At 57.1% G+C, this 23,460-nt stretch overlaps 4 protein-coding genes across 20 annotated transcripts in view; 1 reads left to right on the top strand and 3 right to left on the bottom strand.

Moving 5' to 3' along the window:
- The first annotated feature begins 24 nt into the window (after positions 1–24).
- Lrrc14 (leucine rich repeat containing 14) lies at positions 25–3,825 on the top strand. 8 transcript variants are annotated; one of them, XM_027951979.2, is made up of 5 exons: positions 25–477; positions 861–903; positions 1,575–1,928; positions 2,116–2,700; positions 2,788–3,825. In XM_027951979.2, exons 3-5 carry the CDS (start codon positions 1,600–1,602, stop codon positions 3,353–3,355), a joined length of 1,482 nt encoding a protein of 493 aa, XP_027807780.2. In that variant the 5' UTR covers positions 25–477; positions 861–903; positions 1,575–1,599; the 3' UTR covers positions 3,356–3,825. The 8 variants fall into 8 exon arrangements, with proteins under 8 accessions (XP_027807780.2, XP_027807751.2, XP_071458146.1 ...); XM_027951950.2 differs by having other exon boundaries at positions 25–578; XM_071602045.1 differs by having other exon boundaries at positions 25–190; positions 419–1,928.
- Lrrc24 (leucine rich repeat containing 24) lies at positions 3,815–8,621 on the bottom strand. 7 transcript variants are annotated; one of them, XM_071602039.1, is made up of 7 exons: positions 8,529–8,618; positions 7,801–8,383; positions 7,044–7,267; positions 6,309–6,565; positions 5,867–6,145; positions 5,562–5,730; positions 3,815–5,054 (listed from the first exon to the last, which is right to left on the bottom strand). In XM_071602039.1, the coding sequence occupies exons 3-7, from the start codon at positions 7,084–7,086 to the stop codon at positions 4,138–4,140; spliced, it is 1,665 nt and encodes a 554-aa protein (XP_071458140.1). In that variant the 5' UTR covers positions 7,087–7,267; positions 7,801–8,383; positions 8,529–8,618; the 3' UTR covers positions 3,815–4,137. The 7 variants fall into 7 exon arrangements, with proteins under 7 accessions (XP_071458140.1, XP_071458137.1, XP_071458138.1 ...); XM_071602036.1 differs by having other exon boundaries at positions 7,801–8,621; XM_071602037.1 differs by having other exon boundaries at positions 7,044–7,131; positions 7,801–8,621.
- Positions 8,622–8,760: 139 nt separating this feature from the next.
- Positions 8,761–10,302, bottom strand: C15H8orf82 (chromosome 15 C8orf82 homolog). The gene is made up of 3 exons (XM_027952118.3): positions 10,083–10,302; positions 9,470–9,518; positions 8,761–9,302 (listed from the first exon to the last, which is right to left on the bottom strand). Exons 1-3 carry the CDS (start codon positions 10,242–10,244, stop codon positions 8,857–8,859), a joined length of 657 nt encoding a protein of 218 aa, XP_027807919.2. The 5' UTR covers positions 10,245–10,302; the 3' UTR covers positions 8,761–8,856.
- Positions 10,303–10,388: 86 nt separating this feature from the next.
- Arhgap39 (Rho GTPase activating protein 39) overlaps positions 10,389–23,460 on the bottom strand; it is a 72,747-nt gene continuing 59,675 nt past the window's right edge. For 2 of the 4 annotated variants that reach the window (XM_071602011.1, XM_071602012.1), the window contains exons 7-12: positions 17,464–17,556; positions 14,072–14,145; positions 12,861–13,060; positions 12,123–12,214; positions 11,408–11,577; positions 10,389–11,311 (exon numbers count right to left, since the gene is read on the bottom strand). In XM_071602011.1, coding sequence (XP_071458112.1) covers positions 11,117–11,311; positions 11,408–11,577; positions 12,123–12,214; positions 12,861–13,060; positions 14,072–14,145; positions 17,464–17,556 — 824 coding nt within the window. In that variant the 3' untranslated portion in view covers positions 10,389–11,116. Of the gene's footprint in view, positions 11,312–11,407; positions 11,578–12,122; positions 12,215–12,860; positions 13,061–14,071; positions 14,146–17,463; positions 17,557–23,460 lie in introns of those variants that run through there. The other 2 variants (XM_071602013.1, XM_071602014.1) reach the window with 2 other exon arrangements.

Raw genomic sequence — 23,460 nt, 5'->3', positions numbered from 1 at the left:
CCGCGCGCCGCGGGGCTGGGCGGGGCCGGTGGACAGCCGAGGCGGGGCTGGAGACTGTGGTGGTGGCTCTGGGGTCGGTGAGCGCGGGCCGCGGGCCTTGGGCCGAAGTGATGCGGCGCGTCGGCAGGACTGACTGGACAAAGGGGCGTAGCGCCGGGCGCTCGTGCCGGGGAGGCGAGGGCTGGCGCTTGTGAGCCTGGGCGGTGCCGCTGGGGGCGGGAACGGCCTGGGAGACCCCCACGCCGTGAGAACGGCCTCGGGGTCGCCGGGGATTCGCCAGGCCTGGGGGAACAGACCTGCTCGGGCGGCGGAGGGTCGTCAGGTTGAGGGCCCGTAGGAGCCCGACAGGGGCTTTTGCGCTTGTTCCAGCGCCGGACGATCGGGGGCATCGCGTAGAGACTCTTATCCGGGCGGCCAGGTCGGCTGCCTTCGTTTCCTTTTGCGACAGGTGCTCATTCCGTCTGTCTGGTCACCGAGGTATGCATCGTCCTCGCGAGATTTGTGCACGGGAGCGCCAAGCCGAGGGTGGGCATACGGGGTTTCCCAGAAGTGGCTCCTGAAGGGCTTGGCCTCGAGAGGTCAGTAAGCTCAAGGCCCTGTGGCTGGAATGCTCTCTGTCCCTTTCCTGGGCTGTGACCTTGGTCAAGGCCTCGCCTTAGCTTTCCTAACTGTAGGAGGGGGATCAGGGTAAGGTGGCTGGCCCACAGGAAGCAGGGCCGAGCCCTTCTGTCGCAGATATTCTGCAACCTCGGGTCTTTTGCATGCATCTTCTCAGCTTGTGTGCTGTTTGTGCCTCATTTGAGCAAGCTCAGGCTTGGGCCTTTTTGAATCCTTGGTTTCTCTCCACGTTGATTCCTCAGGGAAGAAGAGAGATGCTTAGACAGGTGGCAAGGGTCACAGAAGGTGAGACTTGCTTTTTCTCGGGGGTTTCCATCCCTGGTGACATCCCAGAAAACAGTAATTATCCCTTGGGCTAACGTTGAGGGCCTTGATCCCAGGCCATGTCATTTTAACTCTGTTTCCCAGGTTTTAATCTTTTAAGCCCTGATGTTATTAAGCTGTGTCTGTGCTTTGTGGAATCTGAGAGCAGCCCTCAAATACATCTGTGAGGAAGATGAGGGAGGGAGCTGTGAGGGGGCTGCAGGCCCCCCTGGGAGAACTCCATCTGCTGCAGGCTGACAACGGGCTACAGGGAGGGGCCTGGGCTCTATTCTACTTTTGAGGAAGGATTTCTGAAACAGCTTTGTGATTTGGGGCCAATGGGGCCTCTGCAGAGCAGTAACCATCTGTAGAAGCACAAGTAAACTCAGTGGTGACACCATTTATGTACTATGATGCTTTGTTTTCCTAACAAAGCCTTTTGCTTCTGTAGGTTGGGGCCTGGGGTGTGGCCTTGTCCCTGGTCCACTCTGCCCAGCCACTGCCAGGTACCTAAGTGGGTACTTCTCTGTGTCACTGTTCTCCACCCTCTGCTCCAGTTGGGCACCATATTGGGCTTTCTCACCACTGGTGTATAGAGTGGATATGACCTAGTGGTATTCTAGGTTTTCTTCACTGAAGCTCCTCTCCTGCAGGTGGCTGCCTGCACGGCCCAGCGCCATGCACACACTTGTGTTCCTGAGCACTCGGCAGGTGCTCCAGTGCCAGCCAGCTGCCTGCCAGGCCCTGCCCCTGCTGCCCCGAGAGCTCTTTCCCCTGCTATTCAAGGTGGCCTTCATGGACAAGAAGACTGTGGTACTGCGTGAGCTGGTGCACACATGGCCCTTCCCACTGCTCAGCTTCCAGCAGTTGTTGCAGGAATGTGCTCACTGTAGCCGGGCATTGCTGCAGGAGCGACCCAGCACTGAGAGCATGCAAGCTGTAATCCTAGGGCTGACTGCTCGGTTCCACACCCCAGAAGCTGAAGCTGGCACACATTCCCTCTGTAGGTATGGACTTACCAATGGGGACTTCAGGCCTGGAGTTACAAAGAGGGTTCCCTGAGGAGAGCATAGGTTGAGGTGCAAAGTTCCAAGAGCTCTGTGTGGCAGCAGACTGTTGTTCTTGTCCCAAAGTGGCTGGGAGGGGTTGTAGGCCCTGCTCTCTCATCCCATCTCAGGCCATCCCTACTTCTAGGAAGCACACACTGCGGGTGCTGGACATGACTGGTCTCTTGGATGATGGTGTGGAGCAGGACCCTGGTACTATGAGCATGTGGGACTGCACAGCAGCTGTGGCCCGCACATGCATTGCCCAGCAACAGAGCAGGACTGCTGAACCTGGACCAGCCCCTATCCCTGTGGAGGTTCGTGTGGACCTTCGGGTGAACCGGGCCTCCTATTCATTCCTGCGTGAGGCTCTCCGAAGCAGCGTGGGCAGCCCTCTGCGGCTATGCTGCCGGGACCTCCGGGCTGAGGACCTGCCCATGCGCAACACTGTGGCCCTGTTGCAGCTTCTGGACGCAGGCTGCCTGCGCCGAGTGGACCTCCGCTTCAACAATCTGGGCCTGCGTGGCCTGTCTGTCATCATCCCTCATGTGGCTCGCTTCCAGCACCTGGCCAGTCTGCGACTACACTATGTGCATGGGGACTCAAGGCAGCCCTCTGTAGATGGTGAGGACAACTTCCGCTACTTCCTGGCCCAGATGGGCCGCTTCACCTGTCTTCGGGAGCTCAGCATGGGCTCTTCTCTCCTTTCAGGCAGGCTGGACCAGCTGCTCAGGTGAGTGGGCCCCATCAATGCTCTACCCTTTCCCTCCATGGGGACACTCCCTGGGCCTACTTGTCTGTGACCCCTGTGTCCCCACAGTACCCTGCAGAGCCCCTTGGAGAGCTTGGAGCTGGCCTTCTGTGCTCTGCTGCCTGAGGACCTGCGCTTCCTGGCAAGGAGCTCCCATGCTGCTCACCTAAAGAAGCTGGACCTGAGTGGTAATGATCTGTCAGGAAGTCAGCTAGTGCCCTTCCAGGGTTTGTTGCAGGCGGCAGCAGCCACACTGCTGCATCTTGAGCTGACTGAGTGCCAGCTTGCTGATGCCCAGCTAGTAGCCACACTGCCCACCTTGACCCGCTGTGCCAGTCTCCGCTACCTTGGCCTCTATGGCAACCCGCTATCCATGGCTGGCCTCAAGGAGCTGCTGCGGGACTCAGCGGTACAGGCTGAGCTGCGCACCGTGGTGCACCCCTTCCCCGTGGATTGCTATGAGGGCCTGCCCTGGCCTCCACCTGCATCTGTCCTTCTGGAAGCCTCCATCAACGAGGAGAAGTTTGCCCGTGTAGAAGCTGAGTTGCACCAGCTGTTGCTGGCCTCAGGCCGTGCCCATGTGCTCTGGACAACAGACATCTATGGGCGACTAGCTGCAGACTACTTCAGCCTGTGACCTCCTGGCTTTGGATGAGACAGGCCAAGAGCTTTTGCTGGGACTCTGCTGGAGGCCTGACAACAAAGACCGGTCTCAGGTTTCCTGCAGAGTCTGTCTTGCTCCTGGGCACACCTTAAGCGTCCCATGCTTTGTGCAGTGCCCTGCACCTGCTCCCTAATGGCTGGCTGACTGTGGGCCCCCGTGCTGGATTTCAGGCCTGCACTACCCTGCTCAGTATAGCTGCACTTGGCTCTCTGTGGATGTACCTGGGATCCCAGCTGTTATCCAAGGGACACTTCCGGGCCCTTTGCATCTCCTGACCAAGAGCGCAGCACTGTGGGGCTGAAGGTGGGGCGAGGCCTAGGATCTGATGCAGCCTTTGGCCTGTACCGTGTTCCCTGCCCTGGCGCTAGAGCCACCCCGCCAGCTGGCTATGGGGCTGGAGGGTGGTGTCAAGGTACAAACGTGCAGCGTGTCTGGAGTTTGAATCTTTGCCTGTTTATTCTATTCCAACTGGCCAGTGTGACTTCCCCACCTCTGTTATATCCCCAGCATGGCTACTGGGAATCAACTAGCATCTGGCCTGCTGCCCCTCCCTCTGGCCGCGTAACCCCACCAGCACTGCAGGCCAGGGCTCTCCCCGGGCATCGTGGACCTTCCAGGTCACGGCCCCTCGCGGCTCTGTCTGCAGGCGCCCCACAGCTTGGTGCTCCAACGCAGCTTCCATCTTTACTGATGAGCATGCGCTGCGCCACGCGGGCCAATGAACGGCGCTCGCGTCATCGGCGCGCGCCGCCGGCTCAGCAGTGGATTTCGTAAGCGACGCGCGGCGGGAGGCGGAGTGAGGGGGGCGGCCCTTCTGGCGGTCTGCCCTCGGTCGGCGCTTCTGGCGGCCCCTCGGCGAATAGGGGCTTAGAGCGGTCGATGACGAACATCTCGTGGCCGCGCTCGTCGCGCAGCTCTTCCAGCTGCGCGAAGGTGCAGGGCCCGTCCGAGTAGTCGTTGACGAACAGCGCGCCCTCTCCTGGCTGCGCGCCCGCCTTTTTCCGCCGCCGCCGCCGCCGGCAGATCATGGCGGCCAGCAGCAGCGCCGTGAGCGCCAGTAGCGCGATGGCCGCCGCGATGGCTGTCTGCGTGGCCAGGCCTAGCGCTCGAAACGCCATACTCCCCGCCTCGTGCCTCGGGGCGCGGCCTGGGGGGCGGGGCGGCGGGGCCGGTGGCGGCTGCCGGGACGCGTTAACCAGGAGGCGGAAGGGCACGCTCGCGGCGCCTCCGGCGTTGGCGGCCTCGCACTCGTACTTTCCCGCGTGCGCCAGGGTGATGTTGGTGAGGAAGAGCATCCCGCTGCCGGTGTCCGGGGCGGCCTGGCCACCCAGGCCTGGCGCTCCGCCTTCCGGCTGGGCCTGCGCCTGCGGACGGTCCTCCCGAGGCTGAGGCACCTTCCTCCAGGTCACCAGGGGCTGCGGGTAGCCAGAGGCTTGGCAGGCCACCCGCAGGTCCTCCCCTAGGTTGGCTGTGAGTTCCAGCGGCTCCACGTGCACAGAGGGAGGAATGCAGATGAGGCTACTGCCCGACACCTCCAGCAGACTGTGCAGTGCCAGACGCGGTGGCTCTGCACACGTGATCTTCTTGTCTCTGGTGCTGAACAGTCGCTGACCCCCCTCCTTGATCCAAGCGCCCAGCCAGTGGAGGGCGCAATCACAGCGCCATGGGTTCTCTGTAGGCAGATCGAGAATACAGTTGAGGTTCTGCTGGGCCCGGCAGAAGCCCACACCCCACCTCCTATAGCCACCTCGGTGGAGTTTCTTCTCTGAACCCCGGTTGCTGGGAATGAGGAAGGCCTTTCACCCCACTTTAGTTCAGTGATGCCCACACAGGTATTCCAGCAACACTGAAACTTTAAAACAGATGCCCTCTCCTGGAAACACCCCCAATCCTGGTCAGCTCTTTCGCCTGCCTGCCCTTTCCTGGCCTCAAAATGTGAAAGAACCTCAATTCTGTTAAGTCGTTCTGGATCGCCTACCTTTTCTGTCTTAGGCAGGTGCCTAAGTTATGTATCTATCAGAACTTCAGTTCCCAGCTGCCCTTTACCAGAACTGCAGGGTGGTGGTGTGGCCCTCCAAAATGCTACCCAATGGTTTATCATAGGGACCCCCTCCACACCTGGGCCTGCTCCCTACTGATGCCACTGAGCCCAGTTAGGGACCCCTGCCTGAGGAGTTACCTGTGAGGCGCAAGACTTGCAGGCTGGCCAAGGGCTGCAGGGCCTCACGGCTGATGGTGCCCAGTTGATTCCTGCTGAGGTCAAGCAGGGCCAGGGAGGAGAGCCCTGCCAGGGCCTGGTCCTCCAGCAGCTCAATGCTGTTTTCTTGCAGGTGCAGCTCCTGCAGTCGCTGGAGTAGGGACAGCAGATCATCAGGAAAAAGGGCCCAGGGGAGCTAGACTAGGTTGACTTTTCTCCCCTAACAACTACTACAGCGCGCTGGATGACTGGCAGGACAAGAAGATCCCGCGCTTTTGGCCTCTCACCGGCAGGTGCAAGAAGGTGAAATCCAGCAGCCGCGCCAGCTGGTTGCCAGCCAGGTAGAGTACACGCAGCTGGGCTAGGCCCGCAAAAGCCCCTCCCCGCAAGCCACGTAGCCTGTTGCCTGTGAGGGCCAGCTCCAGCAGGCGCGGTTGCGCGCGGAAAGCGCCCGACTCCAGAGCACGCAGACTGTTGTTGTGCAGGTAGAGATGGCGAAGGGCGGCGAGTGGCGCCAGGGCGCCTGGCTCCAGACGCGCGATGTTGTTGTCCTGCAGGAACAGCGTCTGCGGGCCGGGGGAGGGCGAATCTTACCCCACTGCAGGAGTCTCTCGCTCCATTGGGGCGCCCCACCGACCCCACCCGGATGCTCACACAAGGCTCCCTCCATCCCATGGGCACTCGCAGCCTGCTCCAACCCGAGGCCCGGTGGCCCCACATGGTGCCCACCTGCGTCCCTGGGGGGATTCCCAGTGGGACGACGCGCAGCCGCAGGGCACCGCACTCAACCGTGGCGCTGTAGCAGCGGCAGGCGGCGGGGCAGCCGGCGGCGCGAGGCGGGAGCCCTGGCAGTGGCGGCAGCAGCAGCAGCCCCAGCAGCCCCAGCAGCAGCAGCAGCACAGGAGCCCCCGGGGCCATTTCCCTAGAGAAAGGCCTGGGACTGCGAGCCTCCCCAGGGTTGGCCCCAGATGCGATGGATGCACCTCCTGAAACACAGGTTGGCAGGCCACTGCTAACATTATAGAGCCAGCCCAAGAGCACGAGTGGAGGCCCACACAACCTGTGTCTAACTTTCACAAAGTTTTAAGTCAGTTCGTGTGCTGGGGATTGTAAGTCAGTGGCAGAACACCTGCCTAGCATACACGAGGCCCTGGGCTACCCTGTCTGCAACCCCCACTCCCAATAAAGAAACTGATGAATAAAATTTTCTAGTTTCCTTCCTTGACAAAAACACCAAGACTGAGGGCAGGAGGTTCAAGTTGAGAATTCTCGGTGTCCTGTTTCCCCAGGATGTGGCCATGTGGGGAGGGCAACCCATTCTCAGACCCCTTCCCATGCCTGTCCTGAGGGCCCTCTGCTCATGCACAGCACAGCTGGTTCAAGCTCCCTCTGACCCTGCTGACTCAGCCCCGTGGCTCCTGAGCTGGGACCCAGGACTACTCGGCAGCAAAATCCGGGACCTACCCAAGCATAGACCAGAAGGAGGGAACGGGCCCTGGGCAGGCATGTCTTCACTCTTGTCTTCACTCTCAGGACTGGCACAAACCTAAGGCTCAATCCAAAGCAGAGTTCCTTAGGTGCCCCTAGGACAAGACCTGTCGTCTCACTTCAAACTCTAGAATTAACACTGGAAGCAGGTATGCTCTGGCTCCACCTGGTGGTTCATACATCATGACTTGAAGGGAGACCTGGGCAGAGGGGGAGCCAGATGACAGAGCTGGGGCTTTTCCTCAAGTAACTTGTAGAGAATTGAGGATGAGGCAAACAATAGGAAAGTTAATTCAGGAACTATGGGCTGGGGCTCCCTAGGCTGGCTCCGGAAAGAAAGCCCCTGTCTTTGGGGTAGGTGGAGTGCTGGGAAAGATTGGGTGTGAGAGACGGGCCTTAGGTCACCAATAAAGCTTTTGTGTTTCTTCTTTGTGTGTGTGTGTGTGGGGGGGGGGGGATTGACCCCAGGGTCTCACATGTTAAGCACATACTCCACCACTGAGCTACTCCAACCACACCAACTGGGTTTCAGGTGTGGTTTTCTAAGTGGGCCAGAGAGAATAGGAAGAAGCATGTGGTTTGCAGGGGTTTATGTGCATGTATCTGTGGCCTCAGGGATGGGAAAGCCGGGGTCTAGTTCCAAACACAAGAACCCAGTTTTATAGGTATGGGCGTGACTGAGAAACCAGCTCCTCTGGAGCCAAGAAAGGCAAAACCCAGGGTATACTGTTACCTAGGTGTCCCTGTCTCCGTGAGTCAAGATGAAAGGTGCCAAATGGCTTCAGTGCTTGTTTCAATTCTGCCCTAAACTGTAACTCACACGATTATTTATAATCAGGACATATGAGTAAGCATAGCAATAAAGTTTTAATGGAAAAGGCAGAGGCGGTTGCCAGGGGTCTCAGGATGTGTGTGAGCCCCCAAGAAATGGGACTGGTGGGGGGGGGGGGGCGCATTCTTTGGGCCCATGGCATTAGTCTCCCTGAGCACCAAGGGGCGGCCTCCAGCTCCAGGACTCACCCACCCACCCAGCCTCCAGCAATAAGGCCTTGGTTTCTTCCTTGGCTCGGCGCTGCAGCTCTGGAGGACCCGTTAAATACAAACTGGTGTAGAAAGACTGCCCGGACAGGGATGAGGGCCCCGGATGAGGGCCCAGAAGTCCTTTTACCAGCGGACAAACCCTAATCCGGCTTAGCAGGGGGCTGGGGGCACCCGGTGTCCTCTCTCCGGCACAGGATCTCCGGGTGGTCCTTGCGACCGGCGCTGGGATCCTGCACGAAGTCCCCTTTCGCCCTCTCGCGCAGGTAGGTGCAGGCCTGCGATCGTGGAGGGCGTGGTATCCGCGTGCCCTCCCCCGTGCCGGGTTGCACACCCTTCTAGGTGCGTGCCGGGGTCCGAGCCGGGGAGGTCCCCGATCCCGCCCCTAAGCCCGGTGACCTTGGGTCGGGGCCCCCCCCTCACCTGACGCTCCGGCGGCTCGCGGCTCCCCGCCGAGCCTGCGGCGGCCTGGCTCCAGCAGAGGCGGGGCGCGCACGCGCACCGGAGCCCCGCGCCTCCTGCGCCCGCCGCCCGGGCCTGACGTCGGGAGCGCGGGCCAATCCAGAGGATGCCCGGAAGGGGAGCGAGGAGCGGAGCAAGGGGCGGCGCCGAGCCCTAGGACGGGCAGCAGCACCTCGGACAGCGCCAGCAGGCGGAGCCCCGGCGCACTCCACGCACGCGCAAGCGCACGCGCACGCGCAGTCGGCCGGCGGAGCGCAGGATCCGCGGGAACTCCGGAACTGTCCGCGGCTCAGGACCGCGGAGTCGCCAGCAGCAGCGGGGCCAGCTCCAGGGTGAGGGCGAGGCGGCGGCCCTCCCAGCGCACGTGCGAGGGCAGCGCGGGAGCGCCAGGGCCGTACTCGAAGCAGGCGCTGAGCTCGAAGGCCAGGGCAGAGCGCACCAGGCCCACGCCGCCCGCGCGCTCTGGCGCCGGGTGGTACAGGCGCCCGTTGGCCGCCAGGGGCAGCAAGCGCGCCGGCTCGAAGGGCACTGCCAGGGCCTCGCCCCCGCCGCAGTAGGAGAGGCGAGAGGGCCCGCGGCCCGTGGCCAGCAGGTGCGTGAAGACCACGGGCCGGTCCTCACAGCGCAGGAAGTTGCGCTCTCTGCCGCACAGTGAGAGGAAGGGGAAGGCGGCCTCGTAGCGCCCGCTGCGGTTGGGTTTCAGGCGAGAGAAGAAGGTGACCAGGAACTGCAGGTCTGGGGGGAGCAGAGAGTGCGGCTGCTCACCTCGGCAGGCGCCTCACCCCGGACCACACCCAAGGCCGGCGCTGGCCTCACTGCGACAGCGGGGCACCTGGGTCGGGGCCCGGGGCAGGGCCTGTCCTCGGCTGTCCTGAAGGGCGAAGCAAGGGGTGCAGCAGTACCTTTGAAGCAGGTGATGAAGTTCTTCATTTTGGAATCATCCAGGAAGAGCTGCAGAGGACAGGCCGAGGCCAGTGAATGAGACCCCGTGGGTGTGTTCACTGTCTTGCTGTTCCCTGTGCAGGGCGACGCTTTGAAAGTAAACCCCGGGCCTGCTGCCTTTCCGACATCTACCCGCAACCCGAGTCATGCTTCCTTGCACTTTCGGTGGCTTTTCCCCTCTTCCTTGATTACAAAGCAGGCCGAGCCTCCCCACGCGGGCACTCGACCTCCCGAGCCGCCCGCGGGCTCAGGACGGCGGAGCAGCAGCGGGGCCAGCTCCAGGGTGAGGGCGAGGCGACCGCCCTCCCAGCGCACGTGCGAGGGCAGCGGGGGCGCGCCAGGGCCGTACTCGAAGCAGGCGCTGAGCTCGAAGTCCGGGGCAGAGCGCTCCGGGTTTTTCCCGCTGATTGTCTGGGCTCTGCAGAGTGGGGCTCACGCACTTTCCAGGTTCCCCCCTTTCCCTTGGCCTACGAGGACTCCTCTCCTCGTCAGTACGCACCGGGACTCCAGCTCCCGTCCCGCCCCCACAGAGGCCCTTCCCCTTCCCGGCGCCCTGCCTCGCTCCCCACACACCTGACCCTGATGATCCACGTAGTAGAAATACTCGCGCGTCCGGGGCTCCGGGCTCTGGCCCTGCGTGTAGGAGACGCCCCCGTCTCCGCTGCAGGCCCGGGCTCCCCGCGACCGCGCCAAGGCTAGGGCCGAAGCGCTGAGCGCCCCGCAAGTCCGCCACATCCTCCCGCTCCGGAAGCGGCCGGCAGGTCAGGCGGGGGACGGTGCACGCGAACAGGCGTCCGCCGGCGCCGTGGCCTCGCGCCTCGGGTTCCGGCCCCGCCCCGCGACCCGCAGCGACGGAAGGAACCCGAAGCGGCGCGCGAGTGTCCACACGAACTTTATTCACACGAAAAGCGGTCCCTCGGTCCACGTGTCAGAGCACGTCTGTGGCCCGCTCAGGGGCCGGCTCGGCAGGGCTGGCTGTTTTGTTTTAATAATAAATAAAAACTCAACTCTAAAAAATATATATATAAAAACCGGGAGAAATTAAGTTGGACAACAGTTGGAACTGATTCCAGAACGGGAACGCAGGCGAGTCCGGCCCAGCCGCCGCGCGGCGCGGGGTTGGGCCGGGAGCTGCGGGTGAGGAAGGAGGGTGCGAGTGCTCTGCACGAGGGCGGTGAGGACGGCTCAGAGATAAATAGCATCTGGTTAGAACTATGTCCTTAGCAAATTCAGTCCCGACGTCTGTCGCTCTATTCATATCTCTATGCACAAGAGGGCGGGGTGCGGGATGGAATCTGGACTCGTAGGTACACCACGAAAAAAACACTCTCCCCCCGCCCCAAGAGTGCCTGCCCGGCCCTGCCCGCCGCGAGGACTTTGGTTCGGGGCCCTCCCCGCGCAGGAGAACCGCGGCCTGGCGGTGGGCAGCCGGGGCTCTGGAGCGGAGAGGCCGCGCGGCGTGGGCCGCGGCCAGCCGGGAGGGCAGTGTCGCTCGGCTCCGGGGAACAGAAGGCACTTCTCGGGGCCGGCGGGGCCTGGCATGCTGCCCCGGCGGGGCCCCCGCTCCCGCGTGCGCCGCGCAGCCCGCCGTCCGTGGTGCCCGCGTGCTATAGCACGCCCTCCATAAAGCTGGTGTCCAGGTGCTGGATGAGTACGCGCAGGAAGGACATCTCCTTGCGTGTGTTCTCGAAGATGACGCGCGGGTCATCCGACTGGCAGCGCAGGCAGTTGGGCGCCATCACCATGGCCAGGTTGCTGACGTCCATCTTGGTGATGGCCACGTTGGCAGGCTGCACGAACACCTGCGGAGGGGAGGAGCGGCGGGCGTGGCGGGTGGACCAGAGGGCCGGGGAGCGGGCAGGGGGCGCGGGGACGCGGGCGGGGCAAGGCGCGGGTACCTGAAGGAAGCGGATGAGGTAGCACAGCACCATGCGATTGATGCGGGGCAGCGCGTGCACCACGGCCACGGCGGCCTCGGGACTCTCATAGTGAGCGATGCACTGCTCGTAGAACTCGTGCGGGATCAGGGGCTCCTCCAGTTCCCGGTACCACAGCTTCAGCAGCGACGCTGTGGGCGAGGGCGGTTCAGGTGGGCCTGCTCTGGGAACGCATGGGCCTGGCAGCCCGCTCGGACCGCATCAGGGGGCGTAGGGAAAGGGCTTTCTGGAAAAGGTTCCCTGCCCAGGTCTGCGGCCACTGGCGCGGCTGCATCACAGGCTAAATCAATCTCCATGTATATATCCCCTTATAAAAGGTATCCTGGCCGTTCAATTTTCCCAAGATGGAAATTTGAAACAAAAGTTTCTTAGATCTTCCTTCAAAGCTGGCTTTGAATAAAACCTAGGGTCCTGCCAATCTGACTCAGTATCTGTGGATGGAGGAGTGGCACAGTCCAGCCTCCCCACCCCCCCCCCCCCCCCCCCCCGCCTCCAGTGCGGGATATATCCGACTAGTGATGGGCCGGCCCCAGAGCTGCGGAAGGAAGGTCATGAGATACAGCAGGGAAAGAAGCTGTGGGTGACAGGAGGAGTGACTGGACAGAGGCTTTGGTCTGAATGGCCATCGACCCTCTAGGCAGTGCATGCTCTGGTGTTGAGTGGTTCAGGGACTTACCTGGGACATGGGGGTCCTCCAGGCCTGTGGGCACCTTCCATTGATCCACCTGGAGCTTCAGGGCGTTTACCTCATCAATGTCTCCAGGCACCCTGCGGAGCACAGGGCAGGTCTCAGGCTGGAGGGCCAGTTTGGAACAGTCCTCAAGGCCTTTTCTCAAAGGGGAGGGTGCTGTGACAGCCTCATGGCTCTCTTTTGGATTCTGCCCCTTGTGCTTGGGTCGGGGGTGTGGGGTCTCCCTTCCTAGACCCTCTGCAGGCTGTTAAGGCTCAAGCTTGCACACCTGTGTCCCAGATTGGGGAGACTTTTCCTTCTGGGGCTTGGGCAGCCTGCTCTTGAGAGGTGAGTCAGGACAGGGGCTGTGCATCCCTGTTCACACGTGGGGATGATAAGCCCAGCTGCTGCAATGCTCTGATGCCTAACTGATCTCCCCGCTGGGGCTCACAGCTTAGGCCAAGCACCCTCTGGACCCCTGGTGGCCATTTCTGCAGAGGCAAAAATCTCTGCGGGTCATTGTGCTGCCAGACTGAGGATGAACCAGCAGACCTGCCTCCTAAGGATGGGCCCTGACCTTCCTCTCTTGGCCACATGTCCCTTGGGATCAGCTTCCGCAAGGTGGCCCACCCTTCCATCTACTCTGAGGCAGGGGCATGGATGCAGGCCTCATGGGCCTCCAGAGATGCACTGTGGACACAAGCCTGTGTCTCCCACATCCAGGGACCAGGGTTGACAAGGCACCTGAAGATGCCCTCCGTCTGGTCACCGTTGAGTGCCAGCACCTCCTCGGAGAGCCTCGTCTGTACCCAGGGCAGCTGCCGGTCTGGGTAACGTTCCTTCTGCATGCTCATGACCTCCTGCAGTGCACTGCCAAACATGGATGGGCTGAACACAGCATTCTTGGCGTGCCGGATCTCCTCCACGTTGGGCTTCTTTAGCCCCTGTGAAGACAGCCAGGCTCTTCTGTCCTGGTCTGGCCCAGCCTTTCTCCTGCTAACCCCCCTCCCCCGCCCCAAGGATCTTCTCTTCCCTAACCAAAGCCAGGGACAGTCTCAGAACCCTAGCCATCAATTCACCAAGGGGGCCTCTTGCTGGGCCACCTACAGCACCCAAAACTTCAGTGGGCCCCCTGGCCATGCAGGAAGGTGGATGGGCCAGTTTGAGCTATCAGGGTGGACCACAGTGGGGGGGCCAGGTCTGTTGATCTGTGATGGTTCTGGAAGCCCAACTGGCAGGGGGAGTCCTCTGGTGAGATAGGCCAGAATGGCTGGAGAAACATATATGAGGAATAGGAAGTGGGGAAGGGGCCAGGGTCTGGGACAGGCACAGGGGGCTCAAGAGACATCCTGGACAAGGGTGGGAGGAGGGACACAGCCAGAAAACAAAGTCCAGCTGTGTGCTGTAACTGAGGCCTCAATGTTCTTTGGAGTCAGAGAGGCTTTGCAGGGAGGAGCTTAGGCTCCCAGAGGATGCAAAGGCAGGGTCTCTTCCAGGCCCACACTGCAGCCTGAGCCTGCCAGGCTGAGGGAGGGACCCCTCCAGAGGGTGGTCTCGTGGCCTGCCATGGCTGTACCTGACTCCTGTATCTCATCACACCAGCTGGTTTCTTGGGTTGGTGCACCCAGGATGCTGTTCCCTTGCGGTCCCTCCCATGCACGAGGGCAGGCTGGGCACAGCCAGGCAGCTGGCCCACTCATGCGAAAAGGCCCCTTAATGCGGCCCTGTGCAGGACACACCAGTTTGCCTGCACCACTTCTGAATTGGGGGTCCAGGCATGGAGAGGAGCCCCCTGAGGGGAAAGGGGGCATGGTACAGGAGGAGGGCCTTGAAGCCTTTTCAGCCAGCTGCCTAGGTGCACCCTGGCAGCACCCTCTCTGCCACTCAGTGCTCCCCTGAGCCTCACACCTCCCCACCACACTTTGGCTGGGATACTCCTCCCAGCGTGCTTGTACCTTCTTGGCCCCTGTCAGGGCCGCCTTCTGCAGCTTGTGGTAGCAATACTTGGCGTAGGTGCTTATCGCCACCCCTGGAAAAGAATGGGTGCTGGTCAGCCTGGGGTGGATGTGCAGGGACTAAGAGAGAGCAGCGACCTGTGGGGGCCCTGGGGGATAGATGGCTTGGCTATGCTCCCGCCCACCCTTGACTAGTACAGCAGCCCCCACTCTTAGGTAATGTCCTTTAGAGTGGAGCCCCAAGTGGAGAGGCTTTCCCCACGTCCCTGTGCCAGGCTGGGGGATCCCCTCTGCCAGCCCACCCAGGACAGGAAGGCCAGGCTGGGGATCAAGCTGCTTCCCTGTATGAAAACACAGGGAGGATAGAGCAAACTCTGAGCCCCAAGGCCTCCAGACCTCCCCTACCCTCCCTGGCCCCGGGAAGGAGTGCCTGGATAAGACACCACGCCGTGCGGAGGGCAGGTAGAGCTCTCCTGCAGCCCTGGTCTTTAGCCAGGGGCCCTCATGGGTCTGAGGCTGCCTGGAGATGGGGTAGGAGTGAGGGTAAAGGGAAGCAAGGCCCTGGTCCTAGGCCACAGTGTGAGGGGGAATGTGGAGCAGGTGTCAGCATGCTCTACCCCATGAGAGGGCAGGGCGGTGGCAGGACCACCTTTGGACCCTTTGAGAATGGGAACCAGGCCTCCAGGAAAGGGCCTTCTGTAACTCAGCCTCCCTGAAGCAGAGGTTCTAGCTGCGAGTCCTGTAGGGTCAGGAGATGGCAGGCAGAAAGACCACGACAGTGCAAGTGAGAGAAAGGAAAGGAGACAGTAAGGCTTCCCCTGGGACCTAGGATGAGTGCTACCCCTCCTGGCCTAAGCAGGAAAGGGGTGGGGAGGCAGGGAGAGAAGATGCCTGAAGCCGGGGACAGGCAGGCAGCCTGAAGCATGTGCTATCTGGGCATGGGACCCTGCTCTCGAAGGTGCTGCCCCTCCCCACACCTGTGGCCTCCCAGGGTGTAAGGGAGGCCTCTAGACCCAGGCCTCCACAGACTTTGCCTTCTTTTAAAGGAAGCAGTTTCTGTGGATGTCTGCGGACACAGGGGTCCTTAGACTCAGTTCAGAAAACATTTTAACACAAATGTCTTGATTCATGAGAACATCATTTTGTTTCTAGTTATCCTAAAATGGCTCTCTCCTTGTGTCTGTGAAAGAAAATTCTTTTTAAATCAAGAAGACAAAGGTTTCTCACAGACAACCTGGACAACCTTCTCCAGGCCCCAGCAGGTATTGATCCAGTGCCTGGATCCTTCTACCACAGGCCATTCCGAGGGCCCCTCATTTTGAGGGAATGAACAGACAGTGCTTAAGCAGATGGGACTCAGGCCTTACCCCCACAATGTTCAGAGCCTAGAAGCTTTGCAGAAAGCAGCAGGTGGAGAAGCTTCCAGGCCCTGGTTCAGCCCAGCAGTGAGGATACCTGCTCACTGAGCAGGAGAGGTCTGAGGGTAGTGGCAGGGCTGCTTCCTGTCCCTAAAGCAAACACCCAGACCTTAGAGCCTGTGACTGCTTGAACCAGGATGGTGTCCTGGGGCCACTACCTCTCAGCTGATGATCTCTGAGCCTCAGTTTCTTGGTGTTAGGGATTAAACCCAGGGGGCACTTAACCACAGAGCCACATCCCCAACCCCTCACCCCCAGCCTTAATTTTTTGACATAGGGTCTCACTAATTTGCTCAAGGCCTTCCTAAGTTGCTGAGGCTGGCTTTGAACTTGGGATCCTCCTGCCTCAGGCTCCCGAGTTGCTGGGATTACAGGTGTGCACTGCTGCTCCTGCCCTTTTCTTGGAGGAAGGACCGGGGCAGCACAAACTCACAGGTGCCTGTGAAGGGCTAAGCTGAGGTTGTGGTACCAGTGCTTAGAAGAGAGCTGCAGGCACCACAGCTGTGGTTCATGGACCAGGTCCTGGAGTGACTTCCACTCTCTCTGAAGCACCCAGGATATAGTGGGCAGTGCCCACGGCCAGCCTAGGAAGATCCTCACTTGTGTAAGATGCTCTGCTTCTAGGCCCCTGATCTGGCCTTGCTTGATCCACTAGCCCTACTTGGACCTCAGCCAGCACCTCCATCTATCTGGAGGCAGGTCAGCCCAATTTGGTAGGTGGAGACACAGCTGCCCACAGAGAGTAGACAGAAGCAGTGTCCGTGCTGCTATACCAGGGGTCCAGATTATAAACTCTCAAAGGCCACAGCTGTGGCCAGGGTGGGCTGGCTCCCTTCTCTGTACCTGACACAGCTCAGGTTGCAGTGTCCTCATCAGATCTGCACCCTGGTCCCGAGGCACCTGCTCCCTGCCCTGCCACCTGCAGCAACAAGATTCTCTTGGTCAACTGGCATCTGTCCAGTTCCCAGGCCACCAGTGGCTGGCTCAGGCAGGAGCTCAGAGATCCTTCCACTGCTGTCCCAGATGAGTAGCTGGATGCCCATGGCCTGGAATCTAACCCTGAACTGTAGCTGTCCTGGAACAAACCTGCTGGGGGCCTCAGGGTGAGGACAAGTCCCCTGCTCTGCAGATGCCATCCTGGCCTTGCCCACAAGGGCCCCTTCAAGCCCCTGAAGCTTCCTGCTTGCCCTAGGGTTCACTCTACATAGGCCTCACCTGCAGAAAGCTCCCGACCACGTGTGTCCCTGAAGCAGTGTGCAGTCAGAGAGGGCTTCTCAGAAGGGGAGAGAAGCAAAGTGCAGGAGGCAGGGTTCCAGACAGACAAGTGTGAGCCACACTTGGTGAAGGCAGTTCTGCACAACTTGTGGTGGGGGTGGTGGGTCTTGGAGGCCCTGAAGTGGCTGACCTGCCATGTTAGCAGGAACTATTCTTATTTCTGGACAGACTGGGCAGCCTGGGTCCTGAGCCAGGGCCCAGGGAGAGGGCAGGGAGACTCCAGAGCTTGGGGGACTGTGCTAGGGCTCATCACGGAAGAGGGGAGATTCCCTGGTGACTTGTGGACACCAGGCTCTACTCTCTGGCCCCAGGGGATCCTGGGCTGGAGGACAGGGCTGGGAAAGCATTGCCACAGAGTACCCCTGTTCTCCTTCCTGTGAGCCTTACCTGGCTCAGGCCCACTCACTCACCTGGGGGCACCTCCAGGCCTTGCTGGCTATTCCTCATGCCCCCTGCCCACCAACAACCCAGCAAACAAATTTGGAATTGTTCTGGGCACCACCAAGGGAGGTGCAGGGCTGGCCTGGCCTCTCCAGGAGCTTGTCAGCCACCCTGGGCCTCCAGAACGCTGAGGAGGTCCAAGCCTGAGGTTAGTGTCCCTCCCCGAGCCCAGAAGCGGTTAGAGAAGAGAAGGCCAGGCGGCCGAGGCTGGAGAGCAGAGCTGTGCAGAGGCAGTGCCCGGGGCTGCAGGAGCCCTACCATCCGGCTCTTCAACATAAGGCTTGGGTTTCTTTCTCAATTTGGACTTCTTCTTAGTGTTCCTTTCCAGGAGCTCTCTTATGTGCTGTGTCACTGGGGAGCAAACAGAACCATGAGGACCACAGATTCAAGCCAGGAACCAATGCCCATGTGGTTCCCGCACTTGGTGGCAAGGAGGCCCCTGGGCCTGTTGGGGGCTGTCCCCGTCTAGCTGGGGACCGAGTGTGTCTGTGGGTGGGTGCCATGTGCAGGCATATGCACACCTGGGGATGCATGAGGCGCAGGGCCCTTTTGGCATTGTGGGATCCGAAGACTGGCTCTCTCCATACCAGAGGTAGGCAGGAAGTGGAGGGAAGGGAGTGGGCAGCAATGAGGTGGCCCAACCACTCGGCCTTCTGCTGACAGCAAGCCTGGGGCTGCCCTGGCTCCTGAGCTGCAGGAGATGCTCAGCCCATCCTGCTCACCAGCCAAGAAACCAACAGAAACAGGCAAGTGACCACTTGGGTGCTGCTGCTAGGGGAGGAGGAGCTGGGGTTGTCCCAGGGGAGCCGCACAACAGTTTATGCTGTCCCGAGGGATCCTAGTCATCAGCCAAGGTCACTTCTGTCAGGTTTTCTGCACTGTGAAGATACTCTTGCCCTTTCACGACGTGCTTTCTGGAGGGAAGTCTCTCACAGGGACCGGACATTTATTCTCAACTTTGAATTATAATCCTCATGACAATTTTACTGCTCACCTGTTCCAGCTTTGCCACTGCAGCTCTTTCAGTTGGTTTCTGTGTCCCTTTGACAGCCACCATTATTGCTCTGCTCAACTTTTTTTTTTTTTTTTTTTACCAGCAATACTACATCTTGTAGATTCCCTGCACCAGCCTAAAATCAGTCACCCAAGGAACTACAGTTCCTCTTCATGGAAACTGGTATTTAGAAACCATCATCTAGGTATTAGGTGAGGGTGTCTGGATGCTAGGTCCCTTCGACTGACAGCAAGGACATCTGTGTCTCTTCTAATCCTGTGTGTATACAGACCTGTAAGAATTTTTGTATCCATCTTTGTATTCATCCACAGATGTATCCATCTGTGTCTATATTAAGGTAAACCTGAGTTCATACTAATGCCTCGGATCACCATCCAGAGCCTCACACAGTCCATCACTGAGCTATACTTCCAACCCCTCATTGTCTTAATTGTGTCTTGGAGGATTCCTCCTCCCCTGAAGATTGGACCCAGGGGTGCTCTACCACTGAGCTACACACACACACACACACACACACACACACACACACATATATATATATATATATATTTTTTTTTTTTTTTTAAATTTTGAGACAAGGTCTCACTAAATTGCTGAGGCTGGCCTTGAACCTATGATCCTCCTGGCTTAACCTCCTGAGCTATTGAGACTACAGGTATGTGCCATCGCACCTGGTGTATTTAATCTTAAGAAAGTCCAATTTTATCATTGTTTTTCTTTTATAGATAGTGCTTTTGGTATTATATTTGCTTAATGCAGGAAAACACAGATTTTTCTCCTATGTTAGAAGTTTTTTTACTTTAGGTTTTATTTATTTAAAAAATTTTAACCGTTTTTTGCAGTATTGGGGATTGAACCCAGGGTCTCACTCAAGCTAAGCAAGCGCTCTGCCACTGAGCTACATTCCTGGCCCTTTTTACTTTATTTTGAGTTAGAGTCTCACTAAATTGTTAAAGCTGGCTTTAAACATGCAGTTCTCAGGTCTCAGCCTCCTGAGTTGTTGGGGTCATGGGTGTGAGACACCACGCTCAGCTTACTTTTAGGTTTTATATTTTGGTTTATGATCCATTGAGTTATTTTTTGCAGACAGTATAAAGCATAGTTGAACTCTGTCTTGGTTGCATTTAGATGTGCAGATATCCCAGCACCACTAGGGAAAGCCTGCCCTTTCTTCACTGAGTCAGTTGTCCTGCACCTGAGGAAACTGCCCTGTTCTCACATGGGTGTACTTTGGGGACCTCTGTTCTGCTCTAAGAACAATGCTGCCCTCTCCTGACCACTGCAGCTGTACCAAGCCAGCAAGTGTGGCTCTCATAGGCTGGCTGTTCTTCATCAAAGGGGCTTTGGCTATTTTAGGCCCTTTACATTTCCCATGAACTTTAGAATCAGACTTTTTGTTGTTATTGTTGCACCAGAGATTGAATCCAGGGTTGCTTTATCACTGAGCTACATCCCCACAGGGTCTTGCTAAGTTGCTCAAGCTGGGCTCAAACTTTCAATCCTCCTGCCTCAGCCTCCCAAGCAGCTGGGGTGATAGTTATGTACCACTGCCCCCAGTTCAGCATGTCACTTTCTAAAATTAAAAAAAATCAAAAATTAAATTTTGATTAGGGTTGAATCTATAGATCAATTTGGATGGAAATGACGTCTTAACAACACTGAGTTTCAGATCCATAAACATGGTATGTTTCACCATTTATTTATTTCTTTCAGTAATGTTTTGTACTTTTCAGCATAGAGGTCTTACACATCTTTTGTTAGAGTTCTCTCAGTATATCATACTTGTCAATGCTACTGCAAATGGTATTTTTAAAATATCAGTTTCCTATAGCTTGTTGCTAGTATATACAAATTGATAAGATTTTAATGTATTGGTCCTGTATCTTGTAATAAATTCAGTATATAGAACACTCTTCCAGTAGTATTCTGCAGATCATACTGTCTGTGAATAAAAACCACTGCATACCTCCTCTCCAACGTGTGTGACTTTTATCTCTTATCATGATTGAGATCCAGCTTCGACTTCCAGTGTGATGCTGTGCACAGCGGGTATAACTGAAGGTCCGAGCCCTGCTCCTCTTGTTAGGGGAAAGCATTCAGTCTTTGGCTAGTAAGTATGAGGTGTGTGTGTATGTGTGTGTGTTTAAATTGTGATAAAATATAAACATAAGTTTGGCCACTGAACCATTTTTTAAGTACCATTCAGTGGCATTAACTACATTCACAATGCTATGCAACTGTCACCAAATTTCCAAAACCCTTTCATCTTCCAAAGCTAAATCTCAATACCTATTAAGCAATCTCTCTCTCCTCTCACTCTGCCTGACCTTGCTTTCTGTGTCAGTTTGTCTGTTCCAGTTATAGGTAAGTGGTAGCATACCAGGTTTGCCACTGTGGGTCTGGCTCTTATCTTCGACGTGTTTTAAGTCCACTCATGCTGCAGCACCTATCGAGTGTCATTCTTCTTTGGGTGAATGATGTCCTCTGCATGGCTCTGCCACATGTGCTCACCATTCCTCAGTGGGTGGACCCTGGACCACTTCCACCTACTGGCTGCTGTGAACAGTGCTGCTGTGAACATGTGCAAGTGTGTCTGAAACCTTCTTTAAATCCCTTTGGGTACTGTAGTTGTTTTTTTGGTTTTGAGTTGCTGAGGAGTGAGCCAGGGCCTCTCTCATGCTAGGCAAGAACTCCATCACTGAGCCACACACCCTGGCCCATGTAGGTTTTTAATAGATGCCTTTAATCAGGGTGAAGAGATTATCTTCTAAGTTTGTTCAGTTTTGATCAAGAATGGAATGTTGGATTTTATGAGATGATATACTCTTTTTTACTTTGTTAAAATGGTTTCCATTTTCCATTGATTGCTCCCCTCCCCCCATACTGGGGCTTGAACCTTGAACCCAGAGGTGCTCTACCACTGAGGTATATTCCCAGTCCTTTTTATTTTTTATTTTGAGACAGAGCCTTGCTAAATTGCTGAGACTGACCTTGAATGTGAGATTCTCCTGAGTCACTGAAATGACAGTGTATGCCACTACCCCTGGCTAAACCTATCTTTCGTTCCTCGATTCCTAGGATAAACTTCACTTGGTCAAGATATATTATCTCCTTTATATACTGTTGTACTCAACCTGATAAAATATTGCTAAAATTTTTGTTTCCTTGTTCATGAGGGATCCTTTCTTATAATGTTCTTCTCTAATTTTAGCATGAGTGAATCAGGAAACATTCTCTCTACTTCATTTTTTTTTTTTTAATATTTATGTTTTAGTTATAGGTGGACACAATATCTTTTTTATGTGGTGCTGAAGATGGAACCCAGTGCCTCACACATGCTAGGTGAGTGCTGTACCTCTGAGCCACAACCCCAGCCCTCCACTTCATTTTTCTGGGAGACATGCCACAGAATTGCTGCACAAACAATAAAGTGTTTGGTAGAATTCACCAGTGAAGCCATTTAGGCCTGGATTTTTAGGTACAAATGCAATCTCCTTACTGGACATATAACTTTTCTGTTTCTCTTTGAGTGACCTCTGGCAGCCTGGGTCACCTGAGGAATCTGTCCATTTTGAATTCCTTAGCAAAAGGTTCACTATACCTGATTGCTACCCCTTCAGCACCTGCAGGGCCTGCAGTGGCAGGACCTCTCACTCTTGGTTTTGGTGATTCATTTCTTCTCTCATTTTGTCCTTGTCAGTTTGGCTGTAGATTTACCCAAGAATCAGTTTTTTGTTTCATCAGCCACTGTTCTGTGTTCCCTTGTGTTGGTTTCTACTACCATCTTCATCATCTCCGCCCTTTTGCTAACTTCCTGTTGTGCTTTGCCAGAAGTCTCACCGAGAGCACAAGCTTCGGCAGCAGTAGAATCCCTCCAGGCTTCAGTCTCCCATGGCATTTGCAGGACTCCTCCCACAATTTCTTTTTCTTATTTTTTTTTTATGGGGGGGCGGGGTACTGGAAATTGAATCAGGGGTGTTTTACCACTGAGCTACCTGCCTAGCCCTTCCTCCTGCCTCAGCTTCCCAGGTTGCTGGGACCACAGGTGTGTTCCACACACCTGGCTCCTGTAGCTTCCTGATCCAGGGCCAAGCACCCTCCCCATCTGGGTTAGTCTAACTGAGGGGCTCCTGAGGACAACCAGGAGAACCTCCTAGTGCCTGACACAGGTTAAATGGGGTTACCTCATAGTACCTTGGTCCTGGGATGGTGATCACAGAGTGGAGGTCACACAAATGCTGATAAACAAGTTGATCAAGTTTCCTGAGGCCAAGGCAAGTGGTTCGGGGCCGGGGCCGGGGCCGGGGCCAGGACCAGTGCCAGGTCCAGGAGCCAAGCCGAGCACTTCCCTCATCATGGGTCCCTCTGCTGTAGTCTCATTCTTCTAGGTGCTATGTGGTCAACTGGTTGGTCTTCCAGAGCATGGTCTACATCTTTCTGGGCTGATAAGGCAGCCAGGACCCATGTTCTTTCTTTATTTTTATTCTCAGTACTACGATAGAACCCAGGGACACACTACTACACTGAGCTACAATTCCAACCTTTTTTATTTTATTTTGAGACAGGGTCTCAGTAAGTTATTGAGTCTGGCTTTGAACTGGTGATTCTCCTGCCTCAGCCACCTAAGTAGCTGGAATTATAGGTGTCACCACCACACCCAGCAGTACCACATTTTTGACCAATATTTCTTACACGTGGAAACTGGCATCTCCCAGGGACTGTGCGCTGTCTGGAGTGAACATGAGGCCTATTGAAGAAGGGGCGGCCACCTTGTGTGTAGAGGTCTCTTCTCTGGGCTCAGGGTGGAGTACAACCTTGGACAGGCAAATCTAGGTTGGGGTCCCCAGTACTAGAGATGGGGTTTTGGCTGTGAGGGCAGTTTGAATGCTAGCAGAACCACACAGAGCCCATCCCCCTGTAGCCCACATGGTCCTCTGAGACCTTGTGGGCCTTACATAGGAGCCTCAAAGCTGAGCCTGCTTCCCTCTGACGTGCAAGACAGGGCCCTGTGGGTGTGCGACTCTAAGAGAAAAGTATGCGTACCTTTGTATGAGGGAGATCCTGGGGGCTCCTCCATGGGGCCTAAAGCACAGACTCTTCTGGGAAGCCCTGGATGGCGGGACGGCCCAGCCACATACTTGCTGGTCAGCTGGCCCAGGCAGAGCAAGGAACCCAGGCCTCTGACTGTTGGCCCACTACTGCCCACTCATTTGGTTTTCACTCAGCAGGCTCTCGGATCT

This window comes from Marmota flaviventris, chromosome 15, assembly GCF_047511675.1.
Source record: "Marmota flaviventris isolate mMarFla1 chromosome 15, mMarFla1.hap1, whole genome shotgun sequence".
Taxonomy (NCBI): Eukaryota; Metazoa; Chordata; class Mammalia; order Rodentia; family Sciuridae; genus Marmota; species Marmota flaviventris.
This window is presented reverse-complemented; position numbering and strand designations above follow the sequence as displayed.

Coding starts and splice junctions, on each gene's coding strand:
- Lrrc14 (XM_071602045.1), top strand. CDS start 1,600: ATGCACACACTTGTGTTCCTGAGCACTCGGCAGGTGCTCCAGTGCCAG. Junction 1,929..2,115: donor GGCACACATTCCCTCTGTAG/GTATGGACTTAC, acceptor CCCTACTTCTAG/GAAGCACACACTGCGGGTGC. Junction 2,701..2,787: donor AGGCTGGACCAGCTGCTCAG/GTGAGTGGGCCC, acceptor GTGTCCCCACAG/TACCCTGCAGAGCCCCTTGG.
- Lrrc24 (XM_071602036.1), bottom strand. CDS start 7,086: ATGCCTGCCCAGGGCCCGTTCCCTCCTTCTGGTCTATGCTTGG. Junction 6,146..6,308: donor GAATCCCCCCAGGGACGCAG/GTGGGCACCATG, acceptor CCCGGCCCGCAG/ACGCTGTTCCTGCAGGACAA. Junction 5,055..5,561: donor GCAAGTCTTGCGCCTCACAG/GTAACTCCTCAG, acceptor ATCTGCCTACAG/AGAACCCATGGCGCTGTGAT.
- C15H8orf82 (XM_027952118.3), bottom strand. CDS start 10,244: ATGTGGCGGACTTGCGGGGCGCTCAGCGCTTCGGCCCTAGCCTTGGCG. Junction 9,519..10,082: donor ACGTGGATCATCAGGGTCAG/GTGTGTGGGGAG, acceptor TGTCCTCTGCAG/CTCTTCCTGGATGATTCCAA. Junction 9,303..9,469: donor CTTCATCACCTGCTTCAAAG/GTACTGCTGCAC, acceptor TGCTCCCCCCAG/ACCTGCAGTTCCTGGTCACC.